The 16,519-nt window shown below is 43.4% G+C and overlaps 1 protein-coding gene and 1 long non-coding RNA gene across 4 annotated transcripts in view; one reads left to right on the forward strand and one right to left on the reverse strand.

Moving 5' to 3' along the window:
• TRPC5 (transient receptor potential cation channel subfamily C member 5) overlaps positions 1-16,519 on the forward strand; it is a 92,073-nt gene that overhangs the window by 24,641 nt on the left and 50,913 nt on the right. Inside the window, exon 2 of the mRNA XM_061361855.1 lies at positions 4,015-4,413. Within this exon, the coding sequence (XP_061217839.1) occupies positions 4,036-4,413 (378 nt within the window). The 5' untranslated portion in view covers positions 4,015-4,035. The remainder of the gene's footprint in view (positions 1-4,014; positions 4,414-16,519) is intronic.
• Positions 12,006-16,519, reverse strand: part of LOC133216828 (uncharacterized) — a 43,044-nt gene continuing 38,530 nt past the window's right edge. For all 3 annotated transcript variants that reach the window (XR_009726725.1, XR_009726724.1, XR_009726726.1), the window contains 2 exons: positions 15,636-15,707; positions 12,006-14,117 (listed from right to left, as the gene is read on the reverse strand). This is a non-coding gene — a long non-coding RNA (uncharacterized LOC133216828). The remainder of the gene's footprint in view (positions 14,118-15,635; positions 15,708-16,519) is intronic.

Below are 16,519 nucleotides of genomic sequence, written 5' to 3' on the forward strand. Positions count from 1 at the left end.
CCTCACTGCTTCTTACACATCACTAGGGCTGCCCCCCCTTGCCTTTTCCTGTGCTACCACACATTGCTCTAAACTTGGTGAAATTTTCACGTTGTTCTCTCCAATATGAAGCATTAGAAAGGAAAGCTAATTTTTGTTCTTGCTGTTGTGCTGGAGCAACCACTGGCTCACCTGGGCATGATGCACCACTGTGATGATCAGTTGGTACCAGGTCGTGAACCAGAGCGGGAGGATCAGTGCAAGAGCATTGAGGACAGTGCAGTGTCTGTAGAGTGCTGACTGTAGATGTCATACAGACGGTGACATGTATAAAGCCACTTCCTAGTTTTCAGCAAAAGCCATTGTTTTAAACCCTTGACTGAAGTCAGACCATTCCCTTGTGATTGTAACATGTCCAGCCACGACTCCAGTCCAAAAGAAGGCAGCAGATCCCAGCAAACCCACCTGTAGCATATGTGATGCCGTTTCACTCTTCAGACTGAAAAAAGTGGCCCTGTTGATGGAGGGGATAGATACATCTGAACTGAATGCTGAAAAATGCAGACAAATTTGGGAAATGGGATAAAAAACCCATTTTGTGTTACTAGACAAAGTAATGTGTCTGGAAACCTTCCTTCCCCAAACCAGACAAGCTGTTTCTGCCAGGTATGGCTGCTTTTCAGGGGCTAAAGCTTTGATTTCTGTGCCAGGCAACGTAGAAGTGGTATCAGGCTGAAATGGCTTGAAGATTTGGACTGATAGTTCAGGAAGAAGGGTGACCCAACTGGAGAGAGGTGATAGAGTACAAACTGAGTGGTAAGTTCTCTTACCCTTGTGTAGTTTTGTTATGTGGTTCTCTTAGTTTTTCTATGCCTGTTTGTGCTGCAGGTATCACCACTGCATTAGCCAGTCATTGGATATTGTTTGATGCATCTGCAACCAGGCATAGACTGGAAAAATATTTCCTTGCCCCAGATATTAACTCAAGTAGCAGAAAATGCCTCTGTGAAGAGAATTCAGATGGAAAACGGGTGTTTTCGGGCTCTCTGCACAGATTCCAAAATTTTAATGTGACTGTGTTTCTATTTTTGCTGCCTTTCAAGTACGTCACTGCTTCTTCTTTCTGAGCACCTATGGATTGCCGATCCCTTTTCTTACCCGGATTTCATCAATATTTATGCCATTTTTTAACTGTTAAGCAGGAGTCAGTACCACTCTGGGACAGACAAGTGGTCTGTGGTCTACCGGTATTGTCTGTTTGTTTCATCAAGAGATGCAGCCTCCAGGAAATTGGTGGTAATTGGAAGCAACAGCTAGAGAGCTGTGATCCTTGGCATCACTGTTTCATCCACATGGTTGACTGATGCTCTGTTAGCCAGTTTTGGAAGAGAAAGACACCAGGTTTGGAAGGTCCATCTGTAATTGCGCTGGATCTCAGGCAGAGGGATGGCTCAGCTAAAGGTTTTTGCTGAAATCTCCCATATAATCCAGGCAGACATGTATTTGTTTTGATACTACATGCCATCATTTCCAAATCCAGTCAGCAGTGCGTGTTTGTTAGGATGGGCAGATGGTGGCATGAGATGAATTTGTAGAATCATAGAAAAATTGGGGTTGGAAAGGACCTTAAAGCTCCTCCAGCTCCAACTCCTGCCACGGGCAGGGACCCCTTCCACTGGAGCAGCTTGCTCCAAGCCCCTGTGTCCAACCTGGCCTTGAACACTGCCAGGGATGGGGCAGCCACAGCTTCTCTGGGCACCCTGTGCCAGCGCCTCAGCACCCTCACAAGGGAAGAGCTTCTGCCTAAGAGCTCATCTCAATCTCCCTTCCGTCAGGTTAAAGCCATTCCCCCCATCCTATTGCTATTCAGAGCAAATAATTCCTTTTGTGAGCCTTTCCTGTTTAGCTTTATAGGCTTCCTACTTGCTTGAAGTATTAACAAAATGCTGTCTTTAACTGGAGCTGTACTGGGAGATGAGATCTCACTGAGAAGTTAAGATAGCTGAAGCTTGCTTTCTCCAGAATTGTCGGAAAGGAAAGGGATCCAATTCTAGCAGGATGCTTCAGAAGGTGACATTTGTTACAACTCGTTCCAAATGTTACTCACCATCCACAAAACACTCAATTAAACTGAAGAGCAGTGAAAAATACTCAGTTACACTTCAGCAGCTTCACTTGTCACCAGAATCCCTTGGGGTTTCTGAAGCCAACAGATTCCCTCCTGGAGATCCCCACACAGCGGCTACTGTCCTCTGCTACCAGTCCCACTGGTCAGTGTTCCCTCTCTTGAGAGCCAGATTGTCATGAGGACAAAATTTCCCTTCCCCTTTGGGCTTAGACTTATTTTCCCAAAGATCTCCTTGGTTTTACTTGTTGTGAGGCCCGTTCTGCATCCTTCTGTGTCTCACCAGTATTTCAGTGGGAATTGTCCGGACCCCACATTTTCAAAACCAAAATTTGAAGAGTGACCAGTGACCATTAGTCCTGAGGATCAGAGCAGTTGGTTATACATGTAGCTTATTGAGACTTCAAGCTCCTAAGTCACTTAAGATTGTTCCTTGGCTGTAGAAGCTTCAGCATCATAACCAGGAAACAGATCGATGTATTTGTGATAGCTTCTATTCAGAAGATCGGCCCTTCTGCCTCTAACGCTTTTCTGTGTGTCTTCAGCTTGGAGCATATGTGCAGAGAGCTGCAACTCTGGAAGTGTAACAAACAAAAACTTTCCTCGCACTTGTAGGGAAGCGGGATACAGCACATTGCTTGAGATGCCAAACTCGCTGTTCCAGATCTCTGGCTCCCCAGGAAATTCGCAGATGTAGCTTTGCTGTGTGCTACAACCACCCACCGGTTGCAGTGTCAGCTGGGCTGGAGCTCAGATCCACCCACTGCTGCTGCACCGGGCCCAGCACACTGGAGCTGAAGGCAAAATGCAGATTGTCTCTGCTGAAACACGGTTGCCGTATGGCATGTGGTGGGATGGGAGAAACAGAGCCTCACTCATGGCTCGGCACCTGAACCTCAGGATCTTCCTACTCATTATCTCTTTATTAAACCTCCTCTTTCTCCTGGATAGAATGGAACAAAGCTCTGGTTAATTTCCTGCAGGAAACTATTGAGCTTTGGGCATGAAATAAGTCATCCAATTAGTTAATAGCTGCTGGTGTCCCCTAGCCCTGATTTGGTTATTGGTGCCAAACAGAGGTCGATGAGCATAGCTCTTTTCTTGCTGATGTGTGAGTAGCTGTGCAGCTCATGTTTGAGCCATGGGGAGAAACAGTAATTCATGTAGTTTGCTGCACTCGTTCCAAGGCAGGATTTACTTCTCTTTTTCCTAGACCATGAACACCACCACTGCCTTTGAAGAGCAAGGGCGGTGGCTTTCTACATCAGCCTGTTTTTAGCTCCTATTTATAAAAAAGGAGAGTGAGAAAATATGTTTAAAAACATGCCAGCTTTAAAAATAAGACTGTGACCTAGTCGAAGACTAAACATTAGGGAAAAATGACAACCTATTTTAAGAGATGGAAGCAGAGAAGAATCAGCAAAAATAATCAAAATAAACCTTATTACTGTAAATAGGAGGGTGCAAATCAGCAGCTCCCATCACCGACAGCTCGGAGATGCTGAGGACCTGGTTCAGCAGTGAAAAAGGAGGGAAGTGAAAAAACACTGAGCAGGAAATGAAGCAAAGATGAGAAATCCACCTATTTGCAGATGTGATAGATTATCCGTAAACAGCAAGCCTGATTCTGATCAGATAAATCAATAGCATAGCGTTTAAACCAGGTTTAGAGATACACTGTGTGCCATTCTGTGTACCTCTTCTGAGCAGCAGTGTAACCTTCATTTATCCAGGTGGCCTTTTAATGTGGGATTGCTCAGGGGGTGTTACAGTCAGTGTGTCGAGAACAAAACAGCTTAAAAAGTGATCAGAAGCTTTCACCACGATGGACCTTTTGCAGTTTGTCTCCTAGAAGAACAGTTAGGGGTTGCTTGTCTGTTTTGTCACGCATGCTTCTTCTTCCCCCCTAGGTTGCCCAGTCACTATGAACAATGGCCCAGCTCTACTACAAAAAGGTAAACTACTCACCGTACAGAGACCGCATCCCACTACAGATCGTGCGAGCGGAGGCAGAGCTCTCGGCGGAGGAGAAGGCCTACCTCAGCGCTGTGGAGAAGGGGGACTATGCCAGTGTGAAACATGCCTTGCAAGAGGCAGAGATCTACTACAACATCAACATTAACTGTATGGATCCTCTTGGTCGCAGTGCCCTTTTAATAGCCATAGAGAATGAAAATCTGGAGATCATGGAGTTGCTTTTGAGCCACAGTGTGTACGTGGGAGATGCTCTGCTGTATGCAATACGGAAAGAGGTGGTGGGAGCTGTGGAGCTGCTGCTGAATTACAGGAAGCCAAGTGGTGAAAAACAGGTTAGTGGAGTGTTCCAGTTCAGTTTTAAGGTATTATCCTGTGTTAGGGAAGTGGTACTGCACAGAGAGCTGCTGCGCAGAAGTCATAAAACAAAGTCCTTATAGGCTTGTTGCTTTAAATGCCCCGGTTAGACATGGGCAGTCCTTGTGGATGGTATCTTTCCACTCTGAGCAAACATGTTCTGCTTGACTTAAATACTCAGCATTTTCAATTTCACTGAGTGTTCTTTTCAGTCTCACAGTGTTTGCAAACATACTGATTTATAGGTGGATTTATAGACACATACTTTATAAAGGAATTTGGGGCTGTCTGAAATTATATTACAATCTATAAATATGAACTATTGCCCTGCTGTTGTTCTGGTATTAAGTGCAATTGGTTTTCCCAAGTAAATCCTGAAAGCTCAGAAGCTTATAAATAACTGTAAGCAAGCAAGTAGTCTGCTAGGTTTGGGTACTTAGCCATGGTACAGACATATCCTCTTGGACTCCATCTCCAAAGAGCTCTGGTTCAGAAATGCTGATGCAGTACATAACGTTACAGCATGAGCTAAGCTGCTATATATCTGAGCAGTGAACAGTTATGACTTGGAGGAAGGATCCTTAGCTACAAGCCATCAGTAACTTACAGAAGGGTCTTTGTGAAAAGCCACAAAGTCTGAATCCTGTCACTTCAGGTGTCACATATCACTGTCCCTAACTTCGCTTTCTTCCTTTTTGCTGCTTTTCCTTTGCAGGTACTTACTGCCAATCCCTCGAATAGCTTATGTACATTCCTGACCACTGACAATTTTTACATGTTCGCTGCTTAGAAAGGGGCATTCAAAACTTGAATAATCCTTACATATCAAGGCTCATTTTGAAGCCCACTGGAACACATCCCTCTGTGGGTGAAAGAAGAAAATGATTAATACCAGTCAATCATAGAAGAAAATGTTTTCAATGGATAAGCCCCTTGGCACAGAGTTTTAAATAGTAATTTCATGTAGCCAGAGCAGAAATTAAGGATCAACCTTGACAAGATTCAAAAGTGCTCAGCTTAATACTTGGAAACAGCAGCATTCTGCATGCTGTAGTGATGGGGTTCTAAGCACAAGAGACAGGAAGAATCTCTTCTATCAGACCTAAAAATTGAAAAGTTAGTGCTAGGTTTTAGTCAGACAAAATGTAAGTAGTGAAATAAGGATCATACATGGAGAATGAGCCCTTTTTTTCTTGGTCTTCTAGAAAGTTTGACCATCCTATAGACCAACAGGGTAGAAAGTAGAAGGTTTTTTCCAATAGCATGAGGAACCGTCAGTAATTAATGCAGGTTAATGACAAGTTTCTCCTGAAATGTCATGGCAAGTGATATGATTCATGTGGATTTCTGCAAGTGTAAGATCTCTTGAATACCAAAACTTGTGTCCACTGAAATTCACAGCCGTGCTGGCTTAACTGGACAGAGTCAGAGGGCCGTGAAATAAGGTTGGCTTATTGCAGCTGAAATTGAGCTCCAGCATCCTTAGTTCAATGATACATTTCACTGTAGGTCTGTTTCATTTTTCTCTCTGCCAGTGTGCAGCCATCCCTCTGTAGCTCAGTTTGTATCTGCTGCACAGTTTACAACTTGAGGGAGAACATGTGTGTGGGAGAAGAGCTGCAGTGCCAGTTTCAGCTTTATTTACAAGGTTTGTTACTAGAGCAGATTTCATCAGTATGTTTTAGGCTAGTACTGGCTTGATGCAAGACCCTGTGTACACACCAGGATTAACTTCCCTGGCTGGGGTTCAGGCTCTTCAGTAGACTGCAGGAAGCGTTTGCAGGTAAAGGGCTGCAGGATGGGACTTCCATTTCAGCAGTTTCACTGGTGCAGTGATGGTAATTAACACTTACTCCATTGTATGTATGAAATCATACATGTGTATAGTGATATAACATTAAATGGAAATAAGTGCGTGGTTGGGCAAAGTTGGGACAAATTTGGTTAGCAAATCACAAAGCTAATACAAGAGGGGGTTCTGAACACAAGTTGCTAATTCCAAAGCAGTGTCATTATATGCTCAGCAGCTATCTTTGCTAGACCCTTTCTCAGGAAGTCCTTTGAGAATCCCATACCTTGCTTTCACAAGAAGCTCCTGATAAATTAGATTAGCAGAGTTTTGTCCTAAGCAGCTACTTGTACATTCAAAAACATACAGGAAAGCTGCTTTTTTGGTTGAGTAGTGCCAAAAATTCACACATTATGGAACAGCTTATATCTGTCTTGAGAAATCTGTAAGATAGTGTCATACCACTTCTTAATATGCAAGGGTGAGGATAATCTATTAATCAATGTACACAAGGTTCAGTTTGCCTGGACAAACCCATGTGAAGGCAGCTCTTTGACTCACGTGTAGCAGCCTGTTTCCAGTTAGGGGCTGTCTGTCTGTCGCCTTTGCTGCACTCCAGGCAAAGGTGCAGAAGCAGCACCTTCTGATTGCTCTTACACGTCCAGTACATCGCCTTCATTCATCTGAGCCTGGGGTCTGTGAAACCCTGTTAGTTCCCACATTCCTGCTGTCTGCCTCTGAGAGGTTATTATTTGTCTCTGTACCAAAGTCTCATTTCTCTGCCAGGCATGAAGAGCTGTTCCTATTTGTGTCTGTTCACGTCAGCTCAGTTAATTGTTGTCTTTGCATCTCAAAAGCAGCTGAGTAGCATCATTCAGCATAATCCACTTTATGGGCATGTATCTTTGCTCATACCTACAATTTTACCATCATACCACAATCCTGACTCAAAATGTACTAGGTTGCATTATGCCAGCCTCTTGGGGGGTTACGGTGATTGGGTCTAGTTAGCAAAAGCTACACCCCAACCAAGGCAGAAAACCATAGCTCCATGCAGACTTGACTTGCAAAGCAGTTTTGCTTACCAGCCCCAGTCTCTAAAAGATGTGTTCTCTGCCTGTCACTTGAGAGCTGCCCGAGGAGAAGAGCTCTGCTGTCCCCTTTATGATGACCTTTCCAGGGAGCAGAAGTAAATGTAAGAAGTGACCTTTGTTGTGTTCCTTATGTAAGAGGATCACAATATAAGGGACAAGGAGAAATGGATGAAGAGATAGGTGGCAGAAATGCCTGTGTCATGTCATTGTGAATGTAGGCAGTCATTGTTCCACAAACCTGTGCTCCACTGCTGTTTAAGCACCATTTACTGAAAATAACACGCTAATGGCAGGGCAAGTCATAGCCAGTAACTATAACAACACGCTTCTCCTGCACTGCAGCCGTGCGTGTCAGGGGTGTCTTGGGAGAGGAAGAAATTAGTGTGTTTACATGTGGAGCGTATGAGAGCCAGGAGCATGAACCACCTCTCTCTAAAGGCACATGATAGATGAGTGTGCTGAGCAGCGATGTGCTTGAGATGCATTTCCTTGTAGGTTTACCTCCAAGCAAGGTTCACTGGTTATTTTAAGAACTTTTCTCCTCAAATATCTTCTGACACGTTAAAGCCACGTTTTTGTGTACTGATCTGTGAGTCCCTTGATAAAGCTGGGAGAAGACTTCACCAGTTACAGCCAAAATAACTCTATAGCTAATAATATTAGAGCTGTTTTGAAAGATACTGTCGCCTCTGGGAGATTTTGGGGTCAGTGGAAGTCACCATGGTGCGAGCATCTTACAGTGGGAAGACCACAGAGATGTGCTGGTATGCTTCACCCCCAGGCTTTAAGGGGCTCATTCTCTTCTTCAGATCAGAGCTAACCTCTCCTCAAACGTGCTGCACCATGCTCAGAGGTGCACTTGCACTGTTTTATGCTGTCAGTGTGCAAGTGTGGTGCAGGGTGCAATGGAAGATGCCTGCTTGCAGAGCAGGCAGTGATGAGACAGCCCTGCTCACCCACCACAGTGCAGGTAGGAGCTTCGCTGACCTCCGTGGGACATGGTCTGGACTCGGCCCAGCACTGAGGGCTGAATTCTCAGGGAAATAAAGGAAAATTCAATTATCAGCTCAAAGCAGATCAAATAACAAAAGAGCTTCTATAGGTCTGTGATTTTTACAAGCTCACTTGTTCTTTCCAAACCTTACGTAATTTACTCCCGTTAATCCTCCAAGCTTTTTCAAATCAGAGTTTGCTTTGGCCAGTCTCTTTGTATCGCTCATTGGTCACTTAAATCATCGGATAGTTTGTTTTTCCCCAAATAGATGACAGACATTTGGAAAGCAAACAGCCTATTCATGAATATTAAGAGGAACAACAAAGCAAACTAATATTCATGGCACCTGGAGGGTATGCAGGTGGTGCTTTTCCTGAGGAGATTTGTACTCAGTGAATATGTATTCTCCAGAAAAGTGAGCTTAATCTGGAGCTTTGATAGTTATTGTTTGCTTTTTGGCACAGTGAGCAAGCTGATGTTGTACTGCATAGAGGCAGAAGAGTAGTATGTGTGTCCTGCAGACAGATTAGCACAGCAATCCACACTCAGGTGTTCCACAGGGTGAGTATCATCTTACTTAAATAAGACAACAAAGCACTGAATAACTATCAAAAAGACTGGGGCTGGGTTAGAAATAGTAGAACTCAGCACATACAGATGCAGTATTAACTTTAGACTCACTGAATCAGGTGGCTCATCTTTTTGGGGTAGGAATGTTAAACTGCAGAGTTGTCTCTCCACAGGACAGGTCCAATACATATAAGGGCAAAACGGGACATGTCAAAACCAGAGATCTGAATGGGGTCCTATGGGGGTGGAATTAAGAGGGAACTTCAAATTACTGCTTTCCTTGGTCCATTACTGTAGGAGCGAGGCAATGGATATGTGAAGCCAGCTGAGTAAATTATCTTTCTTAGTAAAATCTTCTGTCTCCCAGCCTATTCAAACTTTGAGGTTTGCCTTTTAGTTCCCCCCTTAAAAGTCATACAGAATTATTTTTGCTGTACAAACATCAGTACAGTGAGTTGTGTGTTCAGCCAGGCTGGAGTCTGCACCTAAGCTGCACCAGCAAAGAACAGGAAACACAAAACTCACATTTTCCTCTGTATTTGATTCCCTTTCTATTTGTCATTAGTAAAATCATCATCGTGCATTTTGAAGACCACTAAAATCAGAACAAGCTTTCCCCCTGACTCCAGGAGAGCTCTTCAGGGGCATTTTCTTCACAGCACTTGTGTGAGTTCAGTGAAGAGGCCCTAGTTCTCCACTAAACACGATCGCAGCTCTCAGGGCAGCACGTTCAGTTTGCACACATCCCTCTTGCATCATTTTTTGCCTTGCTACAGTGGATGTGTTTGCAGCACACCAGGCACAGTCTGTGCTGACTGCTGAGCACTCTTGCTGTTCTTTAAGGAGCTGTGATCAGTCGTCTGAGTTCCTGCACCCTCATGGTGTAGCCATAAGCACCTTTATGGGTAGCTGTTTTCTTCACAACAATCGGGGCTAACATCAAATGTTTACAGAAGGATGATACTAGCATCTCTCTGCTATCTGCCAAAATTAGCAATTTGCTCATGGCAGATGGCTCCAAATTAATCTGGTTCACAGATGGGACTACAAATGCGATTCCTCAATAATGAGAGTAAAAAGAAAAGAGATCTCAGTATTTATGACTGTGATTTAGTTTGTTGCAGTGGACCAGAGGCCTGAATCAATGAGACCTCAACAGATACCTGTCCATATGGCTTCCAAAAGAAGGAGTTTTACAGAAATAAACCCTAGAAGAATATGTTTGTGAAGAGGAAATTATAGAGAATAAAAGGCAAGTTTTGAGTCTTAGTTGCTAATCCTCAGATACCTGCTGGTGGAAGGTGCTGCACTTGATAGTATTAGTGAACTTCAAATTTGACCACAAAAAATCCTTTTCCAGATGAGCTGATGAGTGAAAATCTGCCTTAATCTTTGTGTAAATATGACAGTTTAAAAGCCTAGAGGCAATCTTTAGTGAACCAGGAGTTAAGTTGCATTAAACTGTTTTATTCTTGCCCAAGTCCACTAACTTTCTTAATCCAATGCGGTTTAGCTTAATTTTCCTCCTCACATAGGGTTCTTTATATGCAGAGCCCGGTGGAAAGTTTAGCTCTTACCACCAACAGCCCTTGATTTCTGCAGACTTGCTGATACTTATTACATGTACAGGCTCATTACCAGCATTGTCAGCCCTGTGCTATCACTGACAGGGCTTTTTAAGTCAAAAGAAACAGATCAGTTGTCAGATACCTCCTGACATAAAAGGCAGATTCTGCAGGCAATTGGAGAGAAGAGTTTTAGAAGCAGTTGGTGTTCCTCATGCCCTGGCATGTCTCATCTGCAGGCAAGTGCACAGAGGTGCCCTGCGGCAGGACCGGGGGTTGTAGCTGTGAGAAACATCATCCTGTCTCATTACCTAAAGAGAGAATTGTGGACTTCCCTATAGCTGTTAAGCCTTGCAGCACTAGCTCTTAGCCTAGAAGCCGAGGATGGATGTGGGGACATCACTTGTGTACAGGGTGTACAAATGAGTCTTGCTTACATGGTGGTGATAGATATATAATGCAGGGAGCATTACAAAGGTGTGAGGTACAAGGAAGTGATCAAATTAAGGCCAAAGAGCAAGCAGACCCTTGTACCCCTTCTGCAGTGCTAACCATTGCCTACCAGCAGTATCTGTGTTTTTCCTTGAGTTTAAAAGGTTTGGCTAATTCAGGAAGGCGTTGCTGACACCTGGGCATCTGTATCGAGGAATTCTATAGGCATGACCTGTTGTCACTGGATTCCTGCTGTCAAGCACTAAGTGAGGGTAACAGGCTGAGTGGTGTGACTCAGTGCAGATACTGTGCCCTTTGGTATGACTCAAACCAGCCATTTCCATGTTAATATGAGAGGTCCACAATGAAAAGGGAAGGCTGAACCTGTTAGAAACACAGGTTCTGAAGAATAGAAGCAGTTAAGAAATACCGGCCTCAAGTTCTCAGCACAAAAATATTTGAAAGGCACACTAAGGAAGAAAGATTGTGTCTGAAAACAGAAAACTAGTTGTTACTGCTCCAAAGCCTAATGGCTCTGCTTGCATCCAAGCTTTTCATTATTGGTATTGATGCAGTAATAATTCACAGCTACAGTTAACATGCCTTTGACATTGGCGGCTGCCTTCAGAATGATTCCCATCTAATTAAACTAAGCAACAGAGAAATCAAAGACCACTTCAGTTAATGATTACATTTAACTGGGAATTTTTTTCCTCTCTCCCCACTGCCTTCCTCTGTGGATAATCTTAAACCCTTGAGAAGGAGGTGTGAGGTAAAATGAAGAACTCTGGTGATGTATTGTGTAGACCCAATGAGTAGCACCAGAGCTAGGGACTGCAGGCTGCAGTGCCAGCTACCAGATATCTGAAAGTGGCAAAGAAGTCACTGGCTCCTTCCCCTAGGCCAACATGGTGTTATTAGCTCCTAGGAGAGCTGATGGGGTCAGGGCAAGAGCTGCACTGCAACATGCACAGGCATGTCGTGCTTTTAGGTTAACATACAGACAGGTGGAAAAGTTGGGAATGCACTGTTACACAAGGTGCTTCCCAGGGAGTTCTCTGTATTAATGTGTTGGAGTGATCTTAGCACTTGTCTGCATTGGACTCTCTATTGATCTGTTGATGAGGGTTTTAAGTTTCGGAAAACCATATTTCATTACCTATGCAGCATCCATGCATGTGCCGAGTTTATTCACCACCCTTTGCTCATGAGCCCTTATTTCAGCACTAGCTGCTCCCTTACATCACAGAACACATGGTTTTGCCTCTGGTCTGTACAACTTCTGAAACCCTTGAGGGGCTTTTGACATGGCTGTCTAGATTCACTAATACAAATATGCAGGAGAATCTGCCTGGTGCAATCGTTGCAACCCTTTTTCCAAGGGAAGCTTCTTTACATAGGGAAATTAAATGGGCGTTACAGGATCCTCCAAAACAAAGCTCTGAGATCCATAAAGAATTGCAGGATAGTTTAGTAGAAGTCCCCTAGTCCTTATCTGGCTGTTGAATAGAGCTGTGCTTGGGTTTGCAAAACAGAATGGAACCTTTATGGCTTGTTTATCCCTGTGATGGACAGTCTTTTGGTTGCAGTGGGGGTGTGTTAGCATCAGAAATAAGAAACAGTCACTGCCTGAGTGGTAACAATAAAGGAAGATCACAACCACGCAGATTTTGTTCTCATGCGAGACCCTGCCATCTGTCTAGATTGTCATTTCTTTGCTATCACAAATTCAGGGATCTTTTCGGAAGCCACGGTGTCTTCTTGGTTAGTATCAGAATGCCAAAAGCACAGCTCAATAGTCAGAAAGAGGAGAAACGCAGCCTCCTGGTTTGTGAGCATCAAGATGTGCTTGTGCAGCATCAAACAGCGCTGGGCTGGCACCAGATGCAGCCACTCGCTCCTCCTTGTGATGATGTCTTATGATTTAATCTCTTTCTTTTTTTAAAGGCATGTGATTGAATAGGAACACAACCCCACTTCTCCTAAGCAAAAAGCCTTCCCTTTTCAAGCCCTTTTAGCAACATATTACCTCACCTAAACTTAATGAAACATCTCTCATCCATACACGGTAATAAATTACAGGAAATAGGCACATTTTATGTACAAAGATGACATAGAAGGCTATAGATAGCATGATTATTGGCCTGTATTAGCACATCTTGTCCTTGTTACCATTAAGAAGAGAAAATAGAGGCCAGATAAAACTAAAAACCTGGATGACTTCCAAGGCCTTAAATGTAGTTATGGACTAGACTAGGTAAGCTCTTAAAATTCATTTCCAAACTTAAAAACATTAAAAATGTTTAGGATGTAGTTTTTATTTTTACTCAAAGCAGCTGCTCCTATCACACAGTAACTCTTAAACTGACCTGAAGGTGAAAAAAATGAACAAACAGCATTTTGTATTGCCAAATGAGGGAGCAAAATAAACCCAACCCAGCTTCAGGCATGTGTAAACTAGTCTGCCTGTCCAAGCTGCACAAGACAGCTAGATTTACTCTCATGTCAGCCATACTGGACTTACACCTGGGATGGTATCAGGGGGTCCAGCAAGCAGCCAGGGAATCTCTGTACAAGGCTCTGGTAGATCCATAACATGCTGCGAGCCAGGTTCTGATGTCACTAACACCATGTAATGCCTGGATTTGTAACAGCCCCAAACTTCTGTCCCTTGTTTGTTTTACTGGAGGAGTGAAGCTAGCCCCAGGCTACATAAGCATATAAAAACTAAGATTCGTTTGATGGTTGGGCATATCATAGAGATAATACAACGGAACATGTAAGTTGTCGCTAACAATGAACTTCTCAACTGCTCTTGCAGAGTCATAACCAGGAGAGGGTGCAATTGCTCATGGCACAACACTGGTCTTGCTTCTCTAGGCAACGGTAGGCACTCGGCAGTCCCTCTTCCGGCTGGGTTCAGTAGTTCTTAGCTGGAGCAAGACGCAGGAATTCAAGGCAAAGCAGACCTCGAGATTGCACTTCATTTAAATAGAAGAGGTTCAAACACAAACCAGGTCTTTAACAGCACCCCTCTGTGACTTGGAGAACCAACTCCACACTGATTGTGCTCTTTCTTCATTTCATCCTCAAGTGCCTCATGTTACTTCCTCCTCTCGCATCAGAAAGGGAGAGTGGCTTAGAGGAGAAAGTGCTCTGTCTGGAACAAGTTGCCACAGGCCATTTAAATGCATATTTACAAAATCCTTTCCTTCTGAAGGCTTCTCTCTGGACTCCTCTGTTTTAATCCCCAACAGAAGAGACGTTATTATATAGCGTCAACCACAAATGATGACATCTTTTGACAATCTTTCTGGCTGTGCTGCATTTCCTAAACACATGGCTGAGCACAAGCTCTGATGCACTTCTGCCACTGTCAGATGCACTAAGTTTCATTTCAGCTCTGAAAACTAATCCCTTGGGTCTACCTCCATTTTCAGACACATGAATAAGAAGCTAAATTAAAGCTTGAAGAATCTGGAGCAGATATATCTGTATTTTGCTTCTGTTTATTGGTTGCAGAGAAAAATTTTGATTATACAGATATCACAAACCTATTTTTTTCACATTATTTCAGTAGGAACACATTGCATCGTGGTTTTTTAATCAAAGATACCCATTTCAGTGTTAATATATGCCATCTGGTAAACGGGTATCAGAATTTTGCTTGCTACAAGGCACTAAAAGGTATTAATGTTCTCCATTCTGCAGTACCAGTCTCAGGAGCAGAGACTTTATGTGGAGTTACAGGCATGTAGGTCAGTGAGCAGAAGGAGCCTTTTCTTTAGCTGGATATTCTGGGACAGCTGTACTGAAATCACTGGAATACTTCAATAACAACAGTAGAGCTTGCCCAAAAGTACTTCTGTAACCACCTGTGCTTTATGCCGGAGTTACAAACTTGTTCATAACCAGTACAAAAGCCCTTGAAGTCCATTACTTTGTTACCCATTTGCGGTGTTCATTATATTTCATTAACCAAATTACATCATTTCAGTCAATGAATTGCTCTTTAGAGAAAAAACAACCTCACTATTAATACAGATACTGTCATTACTCTGATAGAAGATGTCTCTCAAGGCATCTCTGATTAAGATACTTGGTTATTGAAACCTGCACCACTGCATCAACCAAAATGAATGCTTAAATTCATAGCGGCATGTAACATTTTTCTGAAGTCCCACATGAGGAAACAAATGTCCCTGAGGTTCTGTCAATGAAAGAATTTGTTTATGGGTTTAGTCAATGAGCAGCGTTCAGCTGGATATGCCAGTCACAATACTGATGTTTTCCAAGACCCTTTTGCTGGTAACACGGCTGACCCGCAGTCTGGCAACACTGACTGCATCTCTCTGGCTCTATTTATAGAGCTGCAGCGAAAGTACCACAGGATTGTGAACAAAATCACAGTCACTGCTAAAGCTCCACCCGACCACTGAGCACAAAAGCCTTTCAGAATGACAGGAATCGGCTGTGCCCGTTACATGCTTGTGGATGACAAACACGCCTCCCCCATAGGGCTGCATGCAGGAAAGCAAACTAGAAAGGGGGAATCATTGCTCAGTAAGTTACCCAGGATTCCAGTTCAATAAATGTTAAATTTGAAGTTTTCCAGTGAGGTTGCACAAGTTGGTTTTCTTTAATAAAACACTGTTTTGGCAATTAAAGTATTTTATAACGTACAGTTGTACCAAAGTTACGCTAGCTGAAAATAATGCAGAGTAATATGTGTACTGTTTATTATGGTCATACTTACAGTTTATTACACTGGTCCAGGTGAGGTGCTAGCTTATAGAATGGAGATGGCTTGAAAATGGGGCAGTTCCACCTGTAATGGATAAAAGCATTATTATTGTCAAGCAAAAGTGGAAAAGCTCTCGATGCCAGACAGGACACTTACTTAAACTGCCTCTGACACAAGAAACAGAGATTAAAAACAGCTTCAGAAGGTAAAGGATCCTTTGGTTAGTCTTTGCTTTACTTTCTAGATACTCGCTTTCCAGATCAGGTCTGAAGCACGGACGAGTTGTTCTCTAGGGAGACTGCAGCTGTGAGCACAAGTAAAGGTGAACACTGAGGAGACACCTGAGTATGAAGGGAGCCTAGGAGGGGTACCAGGCCAGAATCAGGACTATCAGGATGGAAAGGCAGAAAAGCATACATAGAGACAGAGAACAGGAAGCCATCCCCAAAACAGCCATTAAACACAGCCACACTCTCCTTGGAGTTCAAGATTCTGAACTTAACTGGCAAATTCCTTTGCCAAGAGCAGCTTATTTTCACTTAGTCATCCTTTTTATACATACGCACAGATAAATGGCATGCTGTAGAAAGGCTATAGCTTGCTTTTAAATCTGGTGGTTAAACCGGGATGCTACCTTCCATGGTCCATAAAAAGCAGGCAGAAGATACATTTGTATTAGTCTTTTAGCTTGGTTGAGGAGCATATTTCTGAGCTATATCTCCTTAACCTCCCCGTTGACTGTGCTTCGGTTCACAACGCTGCACAGTCTCCGAGCACTAAACAGCACTAAACCAGAGCACGTGCTCCAGGGGCCCTCGAACACCAGACTAGGTTAAGTCCAGAGTAAAACTCCTGAAAGACCTACAATAAGGCCAATGGGTCTTCAGTACTAGGTT

Source organism: Neopsephotus bourkii, unplaced genomic scaffold (genome assembly GCF_033783945.1).
Source record: "Neopsephotus bourkii isolate Nb327-2 ecotype Australia unplaced genomic scaffold, CSIRO-AGI_Nbou_v1 NB_1067, whole genome shotgun sequence".
NCBI lineage: Eukaryota > Metazoa > Chordata > Aves > Psittaciformes > Psittacidae > Neopsephotus > Neopsephotus bourkii.